We start from the raw sequence: 25,436 nt of genomic DNA, 5'->3' as shown, positions 1-25,436 counted from the left end.
GTAGACCCCATTGCCGTTAGGAAGGAAATGTAACGATTCGATGAATTGTCATGATTTGATTTTAGAATCTTGATTTTGTTTTGCCCTGCTTGCCATCATTGCATGTGTTATCCACGATGACTGCACAGATTCCATAAATGCATTGGAATCTCCAAAAAAAAATATTCTTGCATATGACTTGATGCCCATAATGTGAATGGAAATCTCCATAGCTCTCTCGTTACATTCCTTCTGAGGTTATGTGTGGTCAAATAACCCCACGACCCATACAGCGAGAATTGGTTGACAAATTAGCTGTGCATGCAATGTTCGACAGCAGCGCGCATACTGAGTGTTTGCACAACGCCGCTGCCTCGGAGCCAGGGCTGTGCTGATGACGACGGCTGTGGCCCCTGCTGCTCTCGGGGCCCACGTGACGATGGGCCGGGCTGGGTGGGGGAGGGTCATTCGACGACCCGGCTCTCGTTTCTGGAACGCCACGGTTGTTGACTCCGTGTCTCCTTGCAGGGACCCATTAAGAACTCCACACGGCAAGAGGAAGTCTGGGTGAACAGACTCATTAAGCAGCTTACTGACATTGGCTTCCCGGTAAGGACGTTTCTTATTTTTTTTGGCTTTTTTGCTGTGTGTGCTTTATTGCTGCTCCATCGGGGGGAGTCGCTCGAATTGATGGGACGACTCCCGTATTCCCCGCCCACGTGACTCGGAGGGGTTTTGCAGCATTGTTTGAAACGTGTTCCTGGATTTCTCTGCCGTTTTCTACAGAGGCCGGACACATAGCAGTGTCCTTCATACGACCTACGTTGCATGACCGTGACAAATGTTTTCTCCGGGTTCTCCGTTTTCCTTCCTCATGAGGCCACACACTAATGAATAGAATTGTCTACATGTCTCAGAGCAAGGGACTCCGCTGTTTTAAAGGAGTTGTAACATCTGTGCATTGGCACTGGGTGTAGTCATTTCACACACAGCTTTATAACATGTGAAATAATAAAAACAATACACGGATCAATATTGCTTGAAACTGGCCTTTAAATATCAGCCCATCCATCAAAAGAATCCTTTAAATTTTACACCCCAAAATTTGCACAAGCCACGATTTCATTTATTTACAAACAAGTTAATTTAGTAATAACCACATTATTTACAGTAATGCAAGTAAAAAAAAATTGTTGTAACAGAACCCCTGCACTGCGTAGCTAATGCACGCAAAGGCATTTGTTGTGCGTAATGAAATTGCTAATTATTTCTGAAAACTCGTCAACCAGACGTTGGTACCAAATCAACGAGTAATTTACGCATTGTCCACACGCAGGCGCTTACACGGGCAGGCACACGCGGCACGTCAGAGTGAATCGGGCACGGGCGGTTGATTCTCGGGAGTCGCTGAGGCTTTTGTTTCGTCTCCCTTGCAGCGAGAACCCGCGGAGGAGGCTCTGCGTGGAAACGGCATGAATGTGGACAAGGCAATGAGTAAGACATCCCATTCACCATGCTCCCCCCTGGCACCAGGCCTGCATTCGTATGCGCGCGCACTGCACGCACCCATACTGTATGGCGTCACGCACCTGTACACGGCACACGCATGTGCAGACGTGCGGTGTGTATCCTTGTATTCTACGTGTTTGCGTACACCTCGCGCGTCCACTGCATGTGTACACAGTACGTGCATATGTACCAACTAGGTAAACACGCTATGTGAATACATAATGCACCCACACACTGTGTGCGTGCATTCGTACTGCATGCTCATGTTATGTGTATATATACACAACATGAACTTGCGCAATGCATGCACACACCCACTATTTTCATATACTTGCACACACAACACTCTAAATGCATACACACTGCATGCAACACCCTGCGTGCATGTACCCACAACATTTTCTCTGGCCACGATGCATACCCACTGCATTCACATACCTGCATGGAAATACATTATTTTCATACGGATATAATGCATGCAAACACGTTGCAATACTCAATTTAAAAAAAAGTGTTATCTTTTACAAATTTGAAGGTGTTATTTTTTGCTGGCCATTTCACGTTTTGGCCCTTTGGGCATGTGCACCATAATTGTGTTAAAAAATAACACTTTGCGTGCATACACAGTACACCTCTGCGCACACTTCATGCACAATCACACCTTGCATACACATACATGCAATGGAAAGCATACAGTGCGTTTGTGTAGCCCAGGTTGGAAATACTGAATGTAACAGATCACTGTTGTCGGATGCTATTGGGTTTAGCATCATATGACATTTTAATTGAGTGGTTTCCCCCCTTCACCTCCCCTCCCCAATGAGAGTTCATGCTCTCACGCACTCGCGCGACGGCGCTCTCGGTCGGCGCCGAGTGCTCTAGTTCGCCTTGAGCCACCAGCAAGGTCCCCCCCCCCCCCTCTTTGCCCAAAGTCTCTTGTCGCGGAGGATGAGCGAACGCGTGTCTTGTGTCCCAGGCGCCCTCTTGGATCGCAAGGGCGACCTTGACAAGCACCGACCCGAGTTCAACGGGGTCATCGGCAAGGGCTTCCCGCCCCGCCCCAACGTGCACAAAGAGTCTTCCTTCGACCACCGTTCTTCCTTCTTCGACAAGGTTTGTATTCCGAGCGGACGGGGGGAGCGCCCTCACGCGCCTGGCTCCAGTCGGGCAGAGTGTGCCGAGACGGGAGAGGTGAATGCTCGCCACTGTTTGCGGCCAGTTTTTCTATTAAGTGTTGCTGTTGTTTATAGGCTGCATTTTTGTGCTTTGAGTCCGTATGCTTGATGTTTCAGAATGCTCTAACCCTGTCCTAATTTCTCTCCTCCCTTTTGTGACCTTCCCAATTATCACCCCATTATAATTGATGCATCTGACCTTAACTCTGGCTGTCTTTATATTGAACATTTTTGGCCATTCCACTTTCTGCCGAATGGTTTTGCTGGTTCATTTCTTATTTTACCCCCTCCTGCCCTACCTGGGCGCCTGGCTCCTGCGATGTTTCCCTGTCCGCCGTGGCCGATTTGCTCACGTTGCTCCCACCCTGCCATCACGCTGCCACCCCCCACCCTGCCTGCTACCTCCCTCTCCACCCTCCCTTCAGCTGAGCCTGTCTCTAACCAATCCGGACGGGGCATTTTGTGACGATTGCCCCGCCTCCCCGTTCCTGCCTTCCCCCGGTATCAAACTACCCCAGGCCACCCCCCCTGCTCCTCCTGGTCAATCGCTCGCCCCCCTCAGCCTATCCAATCAGAACCCTGCTTCTAAACAGGTAACCTCGAGATACAACCCCCCCCCCCACGCTTTACCCCACCACCCACACTTCCCTGCTGCCCCTACCCACCTCGCTCGAACCGCGATGATTGTTGGAGGGGGGTCATCTGGGTCGGGGGACGCCGGGTGGAAAGCGGGCCCTGATGTGCACAACACTCCTGCTCTCAAAAGTATTGCTGCATCCAAGCGGTGGTCATAACCAAATCTTAATCCAGCCACACCCCTACCCCAAACTGTCCCTAACCCCAATTCGAACCCCTGTCCCGAATGTTAAGCTTACTTAACCCCTATTCCTAACTTTATCCTCTTAAACCCAACCCTACCGTTAATCCTAACTCTTATCTGTAATCCCAACCCTAACCCTGGCCCTTTCTTTATTCCTAACCTTTTTCCAACTCTTAACCCGTAATCCTATCCCCGACATTAGCACCCCTAACCAATTCGAAAAGGCAGAAAGTAGCATTTTTCCCAGCAGTATGGGTTAAGATCGAGAGGGGGGGTGCACAAGAGCCTCCACGGGTTTTCACGGCATCGTCCCAGTTGTCTGCCCGGCATTCCCCACTCGGAAGGGTTGGTGGGGGGAGGGATTTTCCTGCGCTGCTTCACCGCGCTTGCCGCTGCTTAATTCAAGTAGACTTTGCCGCCGTTGGGGCGGCCCGCCGTTGGGGCTGCCCATTGCTGGGTTCAGGCCACAGGGTTGCCATGGTTTCTAGAAGATTTCCGTTTGCGGTTTGAACCTTGCCACTAAACACACGGTCGGCGGTGGGAGGGGGGGGGGGTTGGCGTGTTGCCGCCGCTTTAAAAATTGCAGGTGTGGCCGGCGCAGGTTATTGAAGCTGTCAGTCGTACGAAGGACTGCACCAGTCACATCGTGGCGAACCTGACAACAGTCTCACTCTTCTTGCACCCCCCCCGCCCTTCCATGCAGCCATTGGCTCAGGATTTTAGTGTCTGTGCTGGCGATGCAGGAATGGGATTTTCTGCCTTGGTGTTTCTGTAAATCTTCTGCGAGCTGCACCTGCGTGGCAATTATGATTCGTGTGCCCGCACGTGGTTAATCTGACGTGTGGCATCTTATAAAGGGGGTCTGTCGTCATGTTGCGAGCCGTCTGGGGAAAACCCAGGAGGAGCGCGGTGTTTGTGGCAAATACGAGAGCACTCGCTCTCACGTGGCCGTCGCCTCGCGGGCGATGGGGAGACCAGAGTGGCAGGCCCGGTGCGTGAGCATTCCCGGGGGAAGGTCTCCTGTGCCTCCCAGAGCGACCGCCTGAACACGGTCCTATTTATAATGCAGGACAACGTGGCGTTAATAATTATTGACGCCACGTTGTCCTCGGACACCACCTCGAGGGCGCATGTGGAAGTGTTGTGGCACTCGGTAACATCCCTCACACAGCCTCCCGTGTGGTCTCACGCCACCCTCGGGCTGGCTGCGGTGTGACAGGGTGAGCCTGTGGCGCCACCCGTCGGTCAATGGGCGTGCATTTTAATGTTTTCTCGTGCGACTTGCTGGGTTTTTGACAGTGTTGCTTGAGGCATTCATAATGATCTCGGAAGCCTGTGGTGGTTGGGTGGATTTAAAATGTTATACGCAATGTATAATGTGTGTGCGGTTTGTGTATTGTATGCAAGTGGTTTGTAACATTTTGTGCACTGTAAACGCATTGTGTGTTTTGTGTTTCTGCGGTGTGTGTAAGTTCGCACGTTGTGTAAGCGTACGTGCGGTGTGTGCCATGTGTGCACCTTGTGCTTGTAGTGTGTTAACGCGTGCATGCGTGTACACGAGGATTCATGTGTGTACGCTTTGTGCGGTATTTGTTCTTGCGCAAGGTGTACGCGGGATATCTAAGGTGTGTGCACTGTGTAATGTCTGTGCTTGATGCATAGGACATACACGTGATGTGAGCTGTCTGGCTGCCATGTATAAAATGTGCACGTCGTGTAAATGGTGTGTACATTGTGATGTGCAAGACGTACGGGGTGTGTACTTGGGGTCTTAACTGGGCGGCCGTGTTGCTCTGCAGAGTGGACTGGGCATGATGGGCGGGGGGGGAGCCCCTTCGCGGCTCCTGCAGCAGCCCCAGAGCCTCCCCCAGCCAGGGCTGCGAGCCCAGGTCCCTCCAGCCCACATCCTGCCCACTCAGGTGCGTTCCCCCTCACCACACCCATCGGACTATTGACAATTTAGATATTATTAGACCCACGTCTCAAGACGCTGTACAGAAGCACATGGGGGGCAATGGATGTGTGTGTATATACTACGATGTTTTATTGAAGAGGAGAAGTCTGTTATTGGCGGAGGAGAAGAGGAGGTTCATGAGCCTGCACCTGAACGTAGGTGGGGAGTGGCCAGTGTAGATGACCAAGTGGGGCTCGTGTACCAGACATTGAGGGTAGTTGTGGAGAAGGGGCAACCCCCCACGGGAAAGGTGATAGAAAGCATTCGTTGCTGTAATGGAGAGCCCATGAAGCAGAGTATGGTGAGATGAGAGGGGTAACCTCTTGATCTGGGACTGGATTGAATCCGACCTGCGGCCGTGTCTTGACGAATGTTTGCGTGTTTCTCTGCGGCAGGTTCAAGCACAGCTGCTACAGTACGGCTTCAAGAACGGCACCCTGAACCCAGCCTTGCTTGCGCTCATCCAGCCCCAGATGACCCCACAGCAGCTGAACCTTCTTAACCAGCTCACGCAGTTGCAAATGGTAAAGTCACCGGGGGTCGCGGCTGTTATGGAACGTTCCTTGCCTTTCCCATTCCCCCACCGCCCGCCCACCCAACCCCTGTCACGCGTAGGAATCGATGGCGTACGCCGCCCCTTCCCTGGGGATCGTGTCACATGAATTCATGTTTGTGCTCAGTCCGCCGAGGGTTCTTCTCAGACACGGCGCCCACACCAGCGAATTAAATTATTTTTGGCCCAATCAAAACGGCATTAGGCGATGCTTGCGTGTGCAATTTTTTTCCCCCTTACATTTTTTGCTGCGGTAGACTCCGCTGCTGCTGCTAATACTTGTTCGTTATCGCGTATTTGCGCGCGTGTGTGACATTGAGCTGAGTGGGATGGGCAGCGGTGGTGGCGCCCATGTGTCTTACTGTACCGCCGGTCTTCTCGTTAAATGGATGAGGTATCGCTTAGATGCTTTCTCTACTGCGGGTTTCTGTTCTAGACTCGTGGTAAAGCGCACACGGTTGGAGATCTCAATCCAAAAAGTCCCGAGTGTTTCTCTGCTCAAATGAGCATGGGACAGTGCTCGTGACCTGTTTAGGCAGTATTAAGTCGGTGGTTGACATTGCATATTCCTTTGAGGGGGGGGGGGGGTACACCAACTTCGTAGGACAACCACTGTTGACTTGTCACAAAGTGGTAATCATTTTATCGACCCTCGGAGATATGAAGCATTGAGTTAACACCCAAAGACAGTAGAGCTCACAAGATCCTGATTTGATAGCTTATACGCTCTAAACCACTGCGCCACCCGGCCGTATCCTCGACCGTATGGATGGAAACCAACTTTAATCTCCGAGGTCCTCATCCTAAGTCTTCTGCAAGCATGTGTTCTGAGTCGTGGAGTGTAATCACCACAGGTTTTCCTCAGCCTTAATCCACGCTTGTAATAAAGTAAACCCAGCAATATGCAGTGGGTAGCAAAGGGCAATGCAGAAAAACCCATTATTATATGCTGCCCATCTTTGCCAACCCGCACTGACAAGCGTGGTGAAGTATGGTAATTTTGCCTCCAAATTGCATGGTGTAGGTAGGCCCTCATTCAGCAGTGAATTAACAACGGCCTACACGTGCACAAACCTAGTGCTACTTTCACACTCGCAGGGCGGCTTCATGCACCATCGCCGAGCTCCCCCCGTGCTTGTTCCCGGCACGTGTGACAACGTCCCCTCTTCGCTGTGTACCCCCAGGCGTACCAGAGAATGCTCCTCCAGCAGCAGATGCTTCAGCAGACCCAGAGGCACGTGTCGGCCCCCATCCGGCACCAGCAGGAGCAGCAGGTGAGCAGAGGAGTCAGGGGGGGCGGCGGTTCGCCAGCGTCAAGATTAGACCCAGTGCCTTGGTACATCCTGACCCACATTGTGTCCCGACTTAGCATCAGCGGTGGATTTAACGGCTACAATCCCCTCCGTTCTGCGTTGGAGCTGTCACTTGTAATGAATCAGCAATTCGAGTGATTACGTAAGCATTGATGTATTCTTGACTTGGCACAACGAACGAACCTGATTCTTTCATTGCTGATATTTGTGCCAAGTGACATCAGAATTTGGTCCTAGGCCTCTTCAAGGTTAACTGATCTTTGTATGATTACCTGGTGCAGTATAGCCACACTGCCCCTTTATTAGGTGTGCCGCACTGGCCTAAATAGGTGCTTTCCAACAGCCTGCTAAAGAATAAGCGTGTGGGACCTTGTTTGTTTGCAGGCGGCCCGCACCATGATGTCCATGCAGCAGCAGATCCACCAGCACCAGCGGCAGCTGGCGCAGATGCTCGGCATGAAGCAGCCACCCCCGCCCTCCGGTCCCCCGGGTCCGAGCGGTGGCGGCGGCGCTGGCGGCGGCGGCGGTGGTGGCGGCGGCCTTGCCGGCGGCGCAGGCCCACCAGGGCCCCCGCACCACCACCAGCCACAGCACCCGCACCACGGCAGCACCAACAACCTCCACCACCACCAGCACCACCACCACCACCCACAGCACCACCACCATCCAGGCCACAAGGCGGGCATGCACGGGCACCCGCACGGGCTCGGAGGCCCCGCCGACGGCCACGCCAAAGACGCGCAAGCGCCAGCTTCTTCCTCCATGCCCATGCAGCACGGGGGCTTCCCCATGCCCTCGCCTACTGGCCCACCCAACTTCCCCATCGGTAAGCAGCAGTATATTCCTTTTCCCCCTTTTGCCCACAGTCGCTTGCTTTGTGGTGTGTTTATTTACGCTTTCCAACAAAGGTCGCAAGTTAATGCATCTGGGGAGGAACTATAGCTCGCATAAAGATAATCCAATATCAACATAACTTTAGTGTAAAGTTGTGGTGTTATTTGGAACTTGCCCTATCGAAAATTGGATACATTTTTAAAAGATTTGAAAATATATAAATGTGTATTGTCCTGGTAGTAACCTGTAGGCTTCTGTACTGCAAATTCAATACTTCGGAAGATAAATTCATTTTTGGAAAGTGTTGCTTAATCCATGCGTATGCATGATTTTTCCTTTCTGGTTTATTTATAAATTGTTTTAACTTTTTTATATTCTGCAACTCTGGCAGAGCAGTGCATTGCCCGATATTAGAGAACGTCCTGTGAAAGGAGAACAAAGAAATGTTTCCGAGATCCATTCAAGTGACCTGTTTTTATTTCTCAAACTAGGGGGCAAATGTTCCCTCATGCCTTGTTACATACAAATGCGTGTCACGTGGCAATCGAACTAAATGTTTTACCTCGTCAAGATGGAATCTAGCCAAATGTGAAAAAACAAATGTATTGATGCTTATTTTGTACAGTCAATGGGAACCAGGCTGTGACTAAACTCACTATACTTGAGATTATCGTTTATGGGTCACCAGACCTGGCCACTCACCCCTGTTAAGCTGTTGAACAGGTTTTATGTTCTCTTTGACAAGTGGGTGTTTTATAATTATTAACATTGTTAAAAAGTTGGAGACAAAAAAAGTCGGAACCTATAGTGAATTGAAAAACCCGGGAAAGGCCAAGCTGAGAGTGGTGAGTGGTTGACAGCCCCGTGAGTTCAGAGACCACATGAGGTGGGAATTCGGAGGAAAGTGATGAGATCCAGAGATTAGCACTACGGGACATGGAGCGTTCTGACCAGCTCATGCAGTTTTCCTGGAAAAATATTTTATATAAACAAAGGTGGCGGCATCGGGTTTGGAAATAAGATCGTTCTAACGGTGAGATAAGAGGAGGCGGGTAACGTGAGGAGGTCACGAAGGCTTATACGAACGACCTGCTTGCGTGTGGCAGTGGTTGCGGCGGCTTTGCTTTCTGCTTGAGTGGCGTTTGCTGCGGTTGGGGAAGGACGTGTGCGCGTGTGCTGCCTCTGCTGCAAGGTGGCTCCTTGCCCATGGGCGGCGTGGTGGGAGACCTGGGCGGCAAGGACCTGCCCCAATCACGGCTGCATCAGTGGACCATGCAGCCCAGTGGAGGGCCCGACCCCTTCCCAGGGGGACCGGGATCCCCTCTCGACCCCAACCCCTCCAAATTCGGTGAGCAACTGCTCCGCGGACACCACTTTAGTTGTGTTGTGTGTTGCTCGCCGGACGTTCAATCACCCTTAATTTTTCCACTCTTTTTTTAGGCCCTGGCTCAATTCCCATTGGACCGCCCCCAAAGCCCTCGCTGGATGACGGCCCCTTCAATCACTACGATCTGGGCGGTGACCCCGTCAGACCGTCTGGTTCTCTGGGTGATGGCTGGCCACGTGACAAGTCCCCAGGCGACAAGATGGCAAATGGGACCAACTCCAGCATCAGCTGGCCACCAGGTGATGCTGCCACGCCTGACCAAACGTCCCAATGCAGAACCCTCCTGAAAAGGATTCTTGAGACTCGGTGCAACGTTCATCGAAAATTTTTAATTTCCAGTCCTTTGTCAATCAACTGTTGAATGAGAGCCCCTCCCCAAGTCCCCTTGATGAGTGTGGTGGTTGTTGAAGTCGAGGAGCATAGATGTTGAAGCATAGAAGTATCCCTCAATTGCTGAATTGTCCTCTGCTGCCTACAGCCCCTGGGTATAGGGCATTGTTGTTATAAAGGAACTCTAGAATATTCTTGGGAAGCGTGCATTTTTTTTACCAATCTTTCAAGAGCTAAAAGATCTGTGAAGTTGATGGTCTCTCTGTCGTTCCCCGTTGCTGTCCATGGCAGAGTTCCGTCCAGGGGAGCCGTGGAAGGGCCTGCAGAACATCGATCCGGACAACGACCCAGACATCACCCCAGGGAGCGTCATCGGGTCTGGCCTCACCGTCAGCACCTCGATGCGGGATGTGGATCGCTTTATGCTGCGAGACAGAAACCCCGGTAGGCAATACGGACTTCCTTTTTCTGTTCACGTCTCGTATGACTGCGTGATTTGTCGGAAGCCAGCAATAGAGAAAGATCTGCGTGTGGGGGGGATGCGAGGTGGTGGCATGGCTGCCGCCACCACACTTCCATCAGCGTTTCAACCTCTTAACTTGGCACCTTGACTAACCGATTGCTCCCTTTAGGTCGGCTCAACCTGAAATCGGTACTCTTTGAGGGCTTCCAGTTATGGGTCTAACTCGCATCTGTGGCACTGTCCTCCGGGCACCGCAAGTGGTGCAGCCACTCCCACCGCTGCGTGCTGAGAATAGGGCCCTGTTAGAGCACGCGGTCTATGAGGTAGAGGTCTCCATCAGTGAGACAGTGGCTGACTGGCTGATTCACATGGTGACTTACTTTCTGGTTCATGTGGTGACTCTGCCCTGGACTGGCCAACTCATTGGCTGGTTGACTTGGCTCACTGGTGGGTTTTCTTTGTAGGTACTAGCTGGCTCCTGGTGGCTCATTGGGCTGGCTGTGGGTGGTGACTGTCTTGCCGAAACGCTTTGTAAATTGTTGTCTGGCCCCTTGCTGGTGGCTCTTGGTGACTTGCTTGCTTCCTTGTATGTTGGCTTACTCGGTGGCTCACTCGGTGCCTCGGGGGTGGCTGTGTCAGGCCCGAGTTGCTGCAACTGTTGCTTCGCTTCTCCGCTGGGTGTGGTTATAATCTTCTCACCGTGCTGGCTCCTCTTCTTAGGTCCCTCGCCCTCTCTGAACACCGCGCTGCCTTCCTCTAGTGCCTGGTCCTACAGTGCCTCCAACACCAGTTATGGTTATAGCAGCCCGACACCTGCACTTAACTCCTCCGGTAAGTTCCCGCTCCCCCCCCCCCGGTCCTTCCTTCCTGCCGTGTGGCGTCCGTGCGTGCACTTGGTTGAGGCCGACGCACAGGACGTTTTTATTTGGACGAGTGGCGATCCACCATTCCTCTCCGTGCAATTCGATCAGCAATCGCAATTCGGTTTTAGAATGGACTTTTTTTGTCTTTGTCATCTTCTTTGTTGAGGCCTAATAGTTAACATGCATTTAAATTACATATATACTGGAAATAGTTGATTTGTTATTCTATGCGTGCATTGTTAGCATAGACTTTTATTTGAATCGATGTAATTATTATGGGTTTTAATACCTTCAGGGAGCACGCTTCATCCGGCAGCTACCCTGTTAGTTTTCTCACTTAAGTGTCCCTGCTTGGTTGCTTCTGTTTATATTAAACGGTAACATTTAGGGGCACGTTTCTAGGTGCTTTTAAAGGCAAACATTAATCGTGTTGTTTGGTTTAGAGAAATTTTAATGAGCTCTCATTGTTTTCACTTATGGGTGGTGTTAACAGGAAGTGATGGGCTGTACCACTCTAGCGAAGGGGGCAGGATGTAGATTATAAACTCTGAAAGACTGCCAGGCGGTGAAAGGGAACAGTCCAAGTGACGGGTGACAGGGGGAGGTCATTGGGGAAACGGTTGTGGGACGGCAATCCAAGTGAGCTCTATCCATGCCACCGCCGCCGTCACCCACCTCGACACAGGCGTGCGTTTGACCGCTCGTGTGTTTTATTTTGAACAGCGCCGACGCTCTTGTCACCCTCCTCAGCCAAACCCGGTGGCGAGCTGAAGGGCAGCTCGTGGCCCGTCAGCAGCACCCACACCCCCACCACGCTCACGCACGAGCTCTGGAAGGTGCCGCTCCCCACCAAGAACTCGACGGCTCCCTCGCGGCCCCCCCCGGGCCTCCCCAACCCCAAGAACCCCTCTCCGTGGGGCACGGGCGGATCCCTTGGCCTCGCCGGTGAGCTCTTGCCCTGCCCCCCTGACAGTGCTCCACTGTACCATTGGAACCTCATTTGCCAGTAGCAAAATATGATAATTGTTTTTTTTTACCCTTTTATCTGGCAGCAAAACTGACACCTTTTTTACAAGGACGGTGCATACATTATCAGAGTTGTGTTTTTTGTTTGCATTCCGACTGCAGGCATGCAAACATGACTCCTTGTAAAAGAGGTGTCAGTTTTGTTGCCAAATAAAAGGGTAAAAAACCAAGTATCAGTGCCACTGTACCCAGAAGTCACTATAATCTGTCTTTACCTAAGCAGATCAAGCTCGCAAGGCGGTCCGTGAAGGAAGCTTACGTTTTTTTTGTGAGGTGCTTCGACTGTACAAGGAATATGCATTTGTAAACACGTACGCGCAAGCAGATAGGCACGTGTTGGAATGCATGTGTAGTGACTGACTCGGAAACACTAAGAGTAGGAGGCACTCCATTTTATTAACAGCCTTAACAGTTCACACTTAGTAACTAAAGACCCCAGTCAGGACAGCTGACAGACTGCCTGACTGACGACGCCGAGATGGTGAAAACGGAGATGGTGACGAAGACTCCAGCAGCACGACGGGATCCCACTCCAAACGACAGCCCCGAGTTCTTGTTCGGGGCCCCCTTTTATGCTCCCAGCGTGGCCTCGCTCCGCCCCGGCCACGCCCCCTCTCTAGAACTTTCTAGTGGGTTCCTGGACTTCCCCCACGTGCCTGTAACGGCAGATCCCCTTCCCTGCCAGCAACAAGCGCTATGCTGCTAAGTGACCGATTCTGTCGCTACATTTGCATTCATCCACGTGTACACATTCCAACATGTTAATTGCATTGCTACGTGTCATAACGGTACATTAAAAAAACTTTTCTTCATATCAAGGCTAGTGCAGAAACAATATATATAGTACATTAATATTTCTAACAGTGTGACAAGTTTCATAGCAATTAATCTAAGGATGTTTATACCTAACATTTTAGCATGTGAAGTGATTTCAGACACAATGCATCCAAGACAGCAATAAAGTCACCCCTTCCCTCTCCAACACGGACATCATGTGTTCTCCCAAAATTTTGCGGAAGCTTTTATTTCTCTGAGCGATGATGTGTTCCTTAGTTGTTCTGCTTGTGGTCATGCAACTCATTAATTTGTTTTCTTTGGCTGTTGGCGGCAGGGCCTGGCTGGGCTGCAGAAAGCAGTAGCTCTGGTCGAGCGAGCACCTGGCTGGTCCTGCGCAACCTTACCCCACAGGTAGGGTCGGGGGGCAGCAGCTTGACACAACCGTGCACACGGTGAGGTTGTGGTGGCAGGGTTGGGGGCGTGGACTGTCTTAGCAGGGCATGGCAAGGCTTGGTGGTTGACGCCGTGACTGCGGAGCCAGGCAGTTTGTGCGTGCGTTGTATCCGACAGGTGTGTACCGTGACCTGCCAGCGATCCTTTTAACACTTCACCGCCACGTTGTGTGCAAATAGCGGTTCCTTTATTTAGATAGGTGCATCCACATGTCCGTGTGATTGCACGCGGTGGACGTGTCTTGTGGATATGGAAAATAACCCCCTCTCCCACCCTTAATATACATAGCGCATTTTAAAAAACTGGTTGGCTGTCCTTGCTCTGAGAATGGAGTGCAGCAACATTGGCCAATCAAGGGCACTCCCTCCACAGTTTATACTCGGCAAGCCACCGTCTCAACACGTGGTTATTTGTGCAGCCCTTGCCCCGAGACTTACGTGTGCTGTATTAAAGAATTACATAAGTTGAGTTTTTTTTTTATCATCGATTTTACGATTCTAAAATGAACGTAATTAATCTCAAACAATCTATTTCCACACTTTTAATAATTAGCCACATTTGAGTCTAGTTTTCAGGAGGGTACTGCATTGGTATGTTTGGCAAACACGAAATGTTATTAGCTATGGGAAGAAACCGAAGAACCCAGAGGAAACCCCTGCAGAGCAGGGGGAGAACTTACAAAACTCCACATAGGTGCCCGAGTCAGGAATCGAACCCCCAAGGACCTTCTTGCTCTAAAGCACAAGTGTTACCACAGCAGTGGATGGGCAAAACGTTGTGAATTATACATTTTCAATGAAAACTGTACTTAGTGTCAGGACCTGCTTTCAGGAGGGCAATGGATTGAGTTTAGAATCCAACCCAGGTCCTTTATGCTGCAAAGCAGAAGTGTTACGGCGTGGGTCCGGACATGCCTGCCTGCCCCCACCGACCCACTCGTGCGCTTGTTATGCTTGCGCACCTGCAGATCGATGGATCGACTCTGAGGACTCTGTGCATGCAGCACGGCCCCCTCACCACCTTCCATCTGAACCTGCCGCACGGAAACGCGCTCGTCAAGTACAGCTCGCTGGAAGAGGCGGGCAAGGCTCAGAAATCCCTGCACATGTGAGTGAATGCACGAGGGGTGCATTGCAGAGAATCTGGGTGTGCGAGTGCAGGGTCATGTGGGGAGCGGAAGTCTGGCGGTTAGCGCCTCTGCTCTGCGAACCCAGGGATCTGAGTTCGATTCTAGCGCACTGCCAACACCGGTGACGATTTGCTGAACAGGTCTTAAGCCTACCCTAGGTCGACGCAGCCTCAAATTAATACCTGGTGTGGTGTGTAAGCATTGGCACTTCAAGACGAAGATGGCTGTGGGTGGTGCTGGCTACCCCCACCTCCTGTGTCGTTCCGGCCTTCGTAGGTTCTCGCTAACAGCACTTGCCCCTACAGTCTGTTACGGCTGTACAGGGCTTCTTTGTGTAACATGTGCAGGGTTGAGACTGCGTGTGTGGAGGACAGGGCGTGCGTGGGTGTGTGCCTTTGCAGACCTTGGAATGAGTGTCCTTGCAGGCCACTCCTTCTAATGAGTGTCCTTGCTTGTTGTGTGTATAGCTGTGCTTTGTGCTGGCCAGAGCCAGTGAGCAGATCTGTCGCCATGAAGTGGCTTGTCATTTGAATGTTTGACACATTGCACTTTTAAAATGAAGAGTGCAAATTATGATAAATAAGGCTCATAGTTATTATAGCAGCGAATTGCAGGCTATTACGATTGTGACGGTGATGAACTAACGTTGCCATCGATGCGCTGTGTGTCACGACTCGCGCTCACGGCCGCGTTGTCCTTCGCAGGTGCGTGCTGGGAAACACCACCATTGTGGCGGAGTTCGCCAGTGAGGAGGAGATAAGCCGCTATTTTGCGCAGGGCCAAGCGTCGGCATCCCCCGTCTCCTCCTGGCAGCAGCCTCGCTCAGGTGTGGGCTCGGGGCCGCACGGCTTCCCTCGAGGATCTGCGCCCGGCTCCACCTCCGGGACGGGCACTTCCGTCGTATCCTCTGGGTCGTCGGGCGCCCCAGGCGGGTCGTCCGCCGCCGCCGGAGGTGGCGGCGGGGGCGGCTCGTCGGAGCTAGGCCACTGGGCGAGCCAGCCGGGTGAAGCGAGCTCCCTGTGGGGGCTCCCCCAGTACCCGAGCGGGGGGCTGTGGGGCACGGCTGGGGGTGAGGAGGGGCGCGGCATCGCCAGCCCGTCCCCGCTGCTGCCCAACGACCTTCTCGGCAACGAATCCATGTGATCGCATCGCCACCTCTAACCTCATCAGCACTAATTGTGGATACATGTTTCGTTTATTCTTTTTACTCTTCGTTTTTGCATCGTGTCGTTCTTCTCAGCGTCCTGCCTGTGGCAAAAAGTGTCATGTACAGGAAGGTGTTATGGTGTTTGTGCATGTTTTTAGATTTTGAGGGTCAGGGGGACAAAACTGTACGTTATTAACCCAAAAAACATATCAATTCAAATACTTGAATCGTACAAGCCAACAACAGTGAGATGGGAAAAAAATGTGAATTGGAATTTGGTTAGTGTCATCACACTTCAGAGGAAGTGGGGTAGATATAAATTGAAAAGATTATTCTATATATGAAAACTAAATAATTGAAAGTTAAATATGCTAAAATAAAAGTATATATATGTATGAATATACATACATACACAATACATTTCATTCTCTACGTTGGTGTTACATGTAATGTGGGACTGTAGTGTTATCTACACGTCTGAAGGTGGCGTCTATAGATATATTTTTTGTGTGTACTTGCTGGTCCGTGTTGAATGGTGAGGCTTCTCTCTTTGCACTGATTTTGTCGGTAGCACCTCCACTATAATGGATTCCCGGTGTCCCTTTAAGAAAGGCAATACCAGGGGGCGGGGGAGGAGTTTCTTGGGGAAGGGGAGGGGTAGGTAGTGGTCCGGGCACCTCTGCTGTGTCCACAGTTCACGTGTCCATGTTTACTCAAGGATGTACTTATTACGAGCATTATTATTATTACTGTCGTTATTATCGATGTTTATTTTCGACGCAATGTGTGCCCTGCGAAATAGTTGCAAATAATTGCCGAGACAGGCGCACGATAGAAGCATTGCGTGCCCCCCCCCCCACTCTCTCGCGCTTTTCGATGGACTTGTATTATTGTCGGTCATCTTAAACGCCGTGACGTGCAGTGTTGCACCATCTTTTGTTTTGTTTTTTCTAGTTGCGTATGGGGGCGGGGGGGGGAAAGTATACATTATAGTCTAGTATGTTACAAAATAAAACTGAAAAAAAATCTTAAACAAAAAAATAACAAAAACCGTACAAAAAAATATTTAAAAAATGAAAAAAAACTAAAAAAATACACGTGGCGTCGTCGTGTGGTGAAAGCGGTGGGTAGCTGTGATGCGTTTTATTCCCAAAGCCTGCGATAGTGCGGCTGTGGGGCCGACGTTCCAGTCGTACAAATCACCGTCGTGTCAGGGCGTTGCTCCTTTTATTGCCTTTTTCGGTTTGCCATAAAGTGACGCTAAATCGCTGTGACTGACGCTAAATCGCTGTGACGGACTCTTTATGTCGAAAACTTTATATTTCCAAAGGCTTTACTAAACTTCAGAGGAGAACATACAATCAAAACTACGTTGCGGGTGACACTGGCGGAGGAGGGCGATGAGCTTTTCACTGTTTAAGTGGACGTAAGATGCAGTAGGGGAAAAAAAAAAAACAGCACTTCCATTAACAATGTGGGCAGCTTGTTTACTTGGATCGTTGAGCGAGACGATATCGGCATAATCTCGTGATGTAAAATAGGGTTGTTTTAATCACGATTGGCTAATCGCCAACCAATTTACGTGAGTGGAGGTTGTAGAGAAACAAAAAAACGATGCTTAAGATTCCTGAGGTTTTTTTATGTTTAACTGTTGAGGGCGAGGCCTTTATCTTATAAACTCACCCGTGACCTCACTGTTCAACCGATGCATTTTCATACGAGGGGCAGAGAGGCACAGGGTCATGGCATCTCTATGGCATCTCTCAGCAATAGTCCGCTTGGCGCGTGCACCGCTGATCTCCCCCCCCCCCCCCACGTCTGAACACATCCCACCAGCAGCAAAGGGTTCACCTCCAGAGATGCTATCGATGCTCGCCCGCGTACCTTCGTGCACAAATGCAATTGTTCGTTTTCTCCCATTCCCATTATCATCGCGGCTTGGACCTCTCTCTGCCTTTGACAGCATCCCCACACAACTGGTGCTTGCTGTGCGTTCAGGCCTGGCAGGCGGAGGCGGCCCCGCCTTGGCACGACCCTGGGCTCTCGATTTTGGGCGCGCCGGATTGGCACTTCGTAACGCAATGCACTTTTTGGTCCTGTGACGAGCGCGCGTGCGCGTTCCTTCCGTCTCGCTGACAAGTGCCACCACGGTATCTCTTGTGTCGTTATTTCGGAGAATCATTTTTGTTTTTATTAATGCTGCCTCTCCGCCTTGCGAGGGAGGGAAAATCGGGGGTTTGGGGGGAGGGGAATGGGTGGTAAGGGTGGGGGGGTACTGGGGGGGAGATGCTTTTCGTGACGTTTATGCAACCATTGTGCTGCTGTGTCTTAGCAGCCACCGCCGACATGACAACGGAGGCGGTAGCATATTGAAACAATCCCATTGGTAATTTTGTGTTTTTTACGTTGCTTTGTTTTACCGCGATAATAATAATGGCCTTAGAAATTTCAAAGCCACAACAGTACTGAGCGTTTGGGAGGGGGGAGGGTACAGTTTTTACAATAGTGTGGTGTGAGTGAGGCACACAAACGTAAATAGTTTCACAGTGCCGGCTCCTCTGGTGTTTCTTGGTTTATCAAACCACTTGCGTTTCAGTACCAGGATATTCAAAACTTAAAAGCCAGAGTGTGACGCTCGCAGCCCTCACAGGAGGAGGAGGAGGTGGAGACTGGTGTTGGAGGTGCATGCTTGGTGTGGCGTTTTAGCGAGTTAATGTGAGCACTGATTTTGGGGGAGAGGTGGAAAACTTGCACATGTAGTCAATGATGAATGGTGTACGCTCAACTTCATTGAGTTTTTACTTAGTTTTTTTTTTCTCTCTTGCTAAAACTGCACAAAAGCAATTATGTTACGTTTTATTTTCTTCTAAATATCGCAAGCAATGTACTGAAACTTGTAGTGTAGACGAGAGAAAAACCGCGCATTGTTCCCTGAGGAAGGAGGTGGGAAGAGGAGTATGGTTTGCACTTTCTTTTTTGAGAATAAACACGACGTCACGTGGGGGGGGAGGGGGGGCTACGGTATATTTTGGGGAGTTCGTTTTAAGAAACAAGAAGCGGTACATAAGGCCAAAAAAACTTTTTTTTCCTCTGTACAAAAATGTATATCGCATGTACGTGAAGTCGCACAACAAAGAGGACCCATAATTGAGTGTTTTTATTTTGCCGTCCGCTGTGTAACGCTTTCCCAAGTGCTTCGGTGTCCGTGTGGGTCGCGACCCCGGCGCGAGTCCGCGTAGTGGGTGAGGGCAGGGGGGGTCAGGGGTCAAGGGGGCGGCTGTGGCGACGCCGTGAAGCTGCGTTGTGAACCACGGCTTGATGTCGGAAAATAATCAACAGCACAAAAAATAAGAATATTAATAAAACTAAAGTTTTATCTACGTTATTTACATTTAAAAAAATGTACAAAAACACAAAAAAAAGTTAGAGTGAAACTAATGTTTTTTTGTTTGGTTCTGTGTTGAGATGTGCACAAGGGTAGGAGTTAGAGGCGAGTGGATTATGGGTAGACACTAAGCCTGTAGCATGGACCCATGATGCGTGTCGTTTTTTAGCTCCATTAGCTCTTAGATAGCTGCCTTGCTTAACATTGTTACATGCATAAAATGTGATCAGCCAAGGATCATTGACATACTGTATTATGTAGTGGATGTTACTTAAACGTAAGACGTGTACAGAAGTAACACAAATTCTGTAAGAGCGGGAAAAAAAAAATTAAAGTGATTATACGATGACTTAAAAGGTGCCGGGGTTAGGCCAAAACCCCTCTGTTTACAACCTTTCAGGAGAACATAAACAAAAAAAGTAAATAATTAAAATACAAAAAATATTTAAAACATTTAAAGTTTACTCTTCCATCTGTGTAGACATCGAATGAAGACAGCGCTATTTATAATAAAACTTTAAAAAAAAAGCTCTGGGAGTTACTTAATAGAAAAAAAAAGAAAACCCAGTGGTCGTTTTATTTCTCATTTTGTTCTTTCTTTCATTGTCACGATAAGGAAAAAGGTGAAGACAAAAAAAATTTAAGCACGGATCTCAGGAAACCGAAGCAAGCTGATTAAAAAAAAAATCACATTGTGTACACTCTTTAAGGGTCCTTAGCGGAACCAGTGTAGTGTTTTGAGCAGAAAGTGCTGTTATATTTCCAGTGTGCTGCACAATATTGCGTATCTTTTACCTTCATCCAAATGCGTTGAGTTTTTTGCTATTTAGGGGGAGTGTGGGGGGTGGAGGGGGGGTCGCGCGGGAGGGCTTCGTTGGGACCTTTCAGGTAGTTTGAGGAATGCAAATTGTTTGTAAAGGTGATTCGTGTCGGAGTGGAGCGGTTAGGAAGATCATTAGTACAGCTGTCAGCGTCGTATACAGACACAACCACCGATGGCATTCTTGCGGGAGTTTGGCGTTTTCTGTTTTTTTATTAAATGGTTCGGATCGTATTTATAACAAAACACGATTTAATAAAAAAAAATCATTAAAACATTTCGTCGTGGTGTAAATAGCAACATTGTGAGGCCAAGTGCTCCCGTGTACATATTTGTAGTATTGTGCGAGTTGAACTTTTGTTTGAGGGGAGCGAGATAGTCAACCCCCTTTCCCTCCACAAATATGTAAAAAAAAGTAAAAAAAAACTTTGAAAAAAAAATCTTAATTCATCACTTGTCTTGTCCGGTGTCTCGACTCCTTTACTGCTAGCATTTTACACAGTATCGTACTGTTAAGTATTCGGTAGCAGACTGGGTAAAAAAGAGGAAGTACAATGATATAACATATATGGGAACTCGTGTGTAATTAATAGAATCGTCGGCGATCAACTGCTGCCAAACGGGGGGGTGGGGTGGGTGTCGATTTTGGTGGCGAAGTGGTGGGTGGGATGGTGTGGGGGTCGCTGTGCTTTCACTGTGCCGCCACCTTGTGTCTTGTACCAACACGGGATTGGAGTGCCGAGCCCGGGGCACCGCCTGCTCGCTCGCTCCTTACGAATTCTGGTGGCGGGGGGGGGGTCACCACATGCACGCCGCCGGCCCGTACATGTACTACCTTATTGCTTGCGGTCGCGACCGATTTAACAAGGAAAAAAAATTATAATGCGTGAATTGATTTATTTACGATTTCACACGAACCCAAAAGGCGACGGTGGGTGATGGAGAATTACACGGAGTTAGTGTCGAAAAGTTAACGGTGAATTGTAAAGAATAAAACGGCGTTTTTATTTGTAATAAAAAACATGTTTGTGTTTCTGCTGCGACCAGGCTTGCGAATGCGGGTGTCTTGATGACTTGCAAGGGAGGGGGGGCGTGGTTTTTTTGTCCAGTTGCCTATATAGTATTGATGCTGGTTTCTAAGCAAATGACAATTATAATTAACGAAAAATAAATAACTATGCATTACTGAACTGTGGAGAGACAGCTCACTTTTGTGTTAATCCTGTACCGGGAAAAAGAAAAAAAATATATAAAGATTACTTTTAGGTCTTAGCGGGACGCAGCTTGGCGTGGTCTTTGTGTATGTCGTGTGTGTGTGTAAGAGGAGAGTTAACAAATAAGTGGCTTGCCCAATACCTTTTTACCTTCGTTTTATCAACAGGTCACTTGGGGTGTAACTGCTTGAAAATGTGTTATTTAAAGGTCGCTCTTCTCTTTTCACGTTAATCGCACACTCGGTATAACTCCAGACTACTGAAAATGAAGTGTATAGTTTGTGTGCTTTCGTGTCAACACCCAGAACGCTCTCCATCCCTCCGTCCCCCCCCCAGCTGCCTGACAAACATTTGTCAGCTTGTGGAGGCTCACGTGTGCTTTTATGTTTTTTTTTCTCTCTTTTGAGTGTTTACACTTTTACACTTGTGTTTGTTTAACAGAGACACATTTTTATTTTAAAAAAAGAGATTGGATGTTTTTTTGTTGTTGTTGCTGTGGTTCTGTGTTTGCGATTCGGAACAATGCCGTATGATTACCATATTTATTGCAATAGAAGATGCCACAAGCACAGGTTGTGAGCACCCTCCCCCCTCTTCTCGAATTCAGGGTGCGTGGCGACGGCGGCGGCACGAGAAACTTATACTGTCAAGGTGCACTCAAGTCGTTTTTTTTATATTCAAAGTATTTAGTGACACATTACGATGTAGTTATTATAATTTGCATATTTTTTTCAAATGGGAGGCGGGGGGGGAGAAAGCAGACCGCCAGTATTTAAGGAAAGGTTAAAAGAGGACTGCAGATTTCACGGACGAAATAGCGCATCGTTTATTTTTTAATTATTTTTATTTTTCCCATCCTTTGTAGGAAAGCCGTTTTGTGTGCAGCAGCTGTGAGAGGAGAGATGTGAGGGGGGTGGTGGTGGTGTAGGCCAAAGGGCGGCCACACACTCGCGCTCCCGTCACGTTAAGGGGGGGGAGGCAAGAGGGTCTGGGAGCTGCTTGCAGAGAGGGGGCACATCCTTCCACACCCCCCCCCCAACTCTCACAAGCCGGTGCCCTCCCCCGCTCAGCCAGTGACGTTTTTATTACGGGGCAGTGTTAAGAAACAAGGTGCATGCAATGCTAACACAGACCGCTGATTGTAAAACTTGGCTCTGCCAAAAAAAAAAGTAAAAAAAAATCAAGTTAAAGAAGGAGTTAAATGTTTTAATACAACAAATATGAGCATATCTCTTACAATGAATATGGTAAGTACTTTGTAGCAAGGAGGGGGGGGGGCGGTGTCGGGAGCTGGTAGTCGGTACCACGACAAAGGTTGCTCCTTGGGGCATTGGAGGAGTACAAAATGTACTTGCACACTGTCTGCGATGTTGTGCTGCAGTTTGCTCGACACTGAAACAAACTTGATTTCGTTACAGCTGTTTTTATTGTTTTTGTTGTTGGCGAAGTTGTCCTACGAAACGGCACTCCGCCCAGCAGCGGGGCACGCTTTGCTTTATAAACCAAAAGGGTTCTTCAGTAGCATTTTTCGCTGTCCTTGATAACAAACAAACACGGGGATATGCAATCGCAAAATGTTATTTTTTCCTCTTAGTTTTTTTGTTTGTTTTTGGGTCCTGTGTGTGAAAGTACCTTCGTTATTTTAAAGAATGTCTTATATGCAAACGAAATACAAATGCGTCAAAAATAAGTGCTTTGCTGTTAAAAAGGAGAGTAGATAAATAAATGCTGAAAATACAAGCAAAATGTTGGGGCCATTGTGACAACAGGAAAAAAAAACGCTTACAGTCACTTTTACTCGTTGTTCAAGCTACAAAAGCAAGATCAACATGTCATCAGGTTTACGCCATCCAGAGAGGAAGTTTATATAATCTTAAAAAAACCTAAAAAAAAATCCAATAAAAACACAAAGCAAAAAAAAATAGACAGAGTTGTTACTGAGCTGTACGTCGCCCTGTACCGCGGGCAATGTGTGAGGAGCTATTTAAAAAAAAAGAATGAAAATCTGTGCAAACATTCGCGCAAGAGATGTCGGCGGGAGGGGGGGGGCTGCGGCGGCGTCGTGTAGTTACCACGTGGTCAGGGTGCGCGTGTCGAGTGAGCAGCAGCAGGAGCCGGCGACGAGGAGGTGTGGGGGAGGGGACACGGGGGAAACTTTTGCAATCGCAAGTGCTGTCTGTGACCTAAGAAACGGCATTTATGATTTTTGGTGGCTTTTCATTTATTGTTATATTATTTGTGTTTTTAATTTCTTGAAATACAAATTGTCCTTCCTTTGATAGAATGTGATTGTAATACTGTATCTGCTTTCACAAATGTATGGAGATTACTGAAACCTTGATGATGCATAATAACTGATAATAAAATGTCTGCTGCTCGGGACAGCCTGTGTAAGTGGCTTTCTCTTTGTGCGCGTGTCTCTGTTGGCGTGCGGTGTGGGGAGTGGTGGCACGGTGGTTGGTACACTGAGCGACGAACCCGGCGAACGGAGTCAAGATTCTATTTTTTCTCACGTCCCAAATCGGTGACCATTATCCAGAGCAGTCCTGCTCGTTTCCTAAGATCGACTCGGCCTTAAATGGGTACCTGGTGCGATGTGTAAACATCACTGGCGACACGAATGCGGCCGGGCGTGATGCAGGCCACGTCCTCCAACAGTGTTAAAGCATCACACGGGTGGAGCGGGGGGTATCTTTAACGTTGATATTCACGTTACAGATCCCACAATTCAACTCTGTAATGCGCACAACGTATATCGACCCCCACCGTGGAATGGTTGTCTACACTAGCCCCGTATCGACCCGCCAGAGATCCGAAGAGACGCCCACATCTGTCGGATGTACCAGCCCATCGTGGACAACCTGGAGCTGTTAGTCCACAAGTAGCTCTCAAATGCTCCCCCCCCACAAAAAAAACTGGCGCCTCTTCAGTCGCTGGTCCCCCTTACTGCTGGGACAGGGTCAACAATCCCTCGTGGCATGTCAGATGCGGTCATCGTCTGCAATGCGACTGGCTGCAGTCACCCCGAGCCAGGCCATTGATCACGTTTTCCACGCTGTCGTTTGCACCGATTCACAGACCGTGGATCGCGTGATCCAGCACTGCCGGCAACGCCAATTTGCGGATAACAGAATCGGAATCTTTATACTGGAGGAATCCGATGAGCTATAAAGCTCTTTCACACGTGCAATAGGGGCACGTCGTCGGAACGTTACAACAAAACATCGGAGTGCGATGTGTGGGAATGGTAAATCACTTTTTAAAAACATACAAACATCGCCGGCATCCACTGAGCCTCCACAGAGGCTATCAAGTGTCTTGGAAACCTCGCTGCCGTTAACAATTTCGCCTCGCCATACGAAATAAAGTGGATCTGTGATGTGCGCAGTGGTAGAATGGTGTAGGGTTTGGAGTGCATTATCCAATGAACCGGGTGACACGAGTTTGATACCTGGCCACGGCTAACATCCGTGGCGGGCGATAAATGAACCGGTTCTGTGATGCCCACGTCGCCAATCCGCCCCGTGCCCAGCATGGTGACACGTGGCAGTACAGGAGTACGGTACAACCGTCACGGCGCGTGGCCTGGCACGCTTTAAGTTTCGCGTCGTGAATGTGCATCATGTTGAACTTCTTTCGCACCGCCGTACGTAGCCAACCGTGCTGATCGGCCGTGCCGTAGGAAGGACGACAACCCTGAACGGGTGATGTGCAGTTGACGATGTCTCGTGACGAGAGGACACGGACGCGTCATCGCCGTCATTGATGACTTCCACCGCAAAGCCTCTCGTGCCAGTGCATGGCGAAGCCCGCGATCAAAGGGGCACTGTAGATAATCTCTCGACCAGTCGGCGATTGCAGATTAGAACCGCGTGGTTCGTGTTGAACGTGACCCTCGGGCGGTTTACAAAACGAACTACGGACAAGCTGCACTGCACGCTCATCCCCCGAAAACACAACCCGAACCAAATCCTGAGACTACGACACCCCCCCCCCGGCCACCACCACCGCGCGATTACAAACAAAAAACCTCCAACCCACTCGCACCGCGCAATTCCTGCGGCCAGCACGCAAAGTCCCTGCGTCGGGGCTCCTTGGCCACGCGGTGGCAGGCGCGGCCCGGGCGGACGTCTCGTTCAGATGCCCCCCCCCTCTCATTTCCGCGGTGGCACTACCAAGCCACGGCAGCACGGCCCATGCGCCTGACCTTTGACCGAGGGCCTCCGCCCCCCCCGCCCCCCGCCGTGCCCATGGTGGGCGGTGCATTTTTCACAAACATCACCGGCGTCGGTCTTTGCGGCGTGT

The 25,436-nt window shown here is 49.7% G+C and overlaps 1 protein-coding gene across 1 annotated transcript in view; it reads left to right on the top strand.

The window, feature by feature from the left end:
- Positions 1 to 23,513, top strand: part of LOC144718140 (trinucleotide repeat-containing gene 6B protein-like) — a 101,033-nt gene extending 77,520 nt beyond the window's left edge. Inside the window, exons 13-27 of the mRNA XM_078593893.1 lie at positions 508 to 588; positions 1,416 to 1,473; positions 2,465 to 2,601; positions 5,283 to 5,402; positions 5,833 to 5,961; positions 7,175 to 7,264; positions 7,688 to 8,129; positions 9,330 to 9,485; positions 9,578 to 9,763; positions 10,146 to 10,298; positions 11,038 to 11,148; positions 11,904 to 12,125; positions 13,318 to 13,394; positions 14,404 to 14,543; positions 15,270 to 23,513. Coding sequence (XP_078450019.1) covers positions 508 to 588; positions 1,416 to 1,473; positions 2,465 to 2,601; positions 5,283 to 5,402; positions 5,833 to 5,961; positions 7,175 to 7,264; positions 7,688 to 8,129; positions 9,330 to 9,485; positions 9,578 to 9,763; positions 10,146 to 10,298; positions 11,038 to 11,148; positions 11,904 to 12,125; positions 13,318 to 13,394; positions 14,404 to 14,543; positions 15,270 to 15,708 — 2,541 coding nt within the window. The 3' untranslated portion in view covers positions 15,709 to 23,513. The remainder of the gene's footprint in view (positions 1 to 507; positions 589 to 1,415; positions 1,474 to 2,464; positions 2,602 to 5,282; positions 5,403 to 5,832; positions 5,962 to 7,174; positions 7,265 to 7,687; positions 8,130 to 9,329; positions 9,486 to 9,577; positions 9,764 to 10,145; positions 10,299 to 11,037; positions 11,149 to 11,903; positions 12,126 to 13,317; positions 13,395 to 14,403; positions 14,544 to 15,269) is intronic.
- The last annotated feature ends 1,923 nt before the right edge of the window (positions 23,514 to 25,436 follow it).

This window comes from Lampetra planeri, chromosome 1 (genome assembly GCF_965212315.1).
Source record: "Lampetra planeri chromosome 1, kcLamPlan1.2.h2, whole genome shotgun sequence".
Taxonomy (NCBI): domain Eukaryota; kingdom Metazoa; phylum Chordata; class Hyperoartia; order Petromyzontiformes; family Petromyzontidae; genus Lampetra; species Lampetra planeri.
This window is presented reverse-complemented; position numbering and strand designations above follow the sequence as displayed.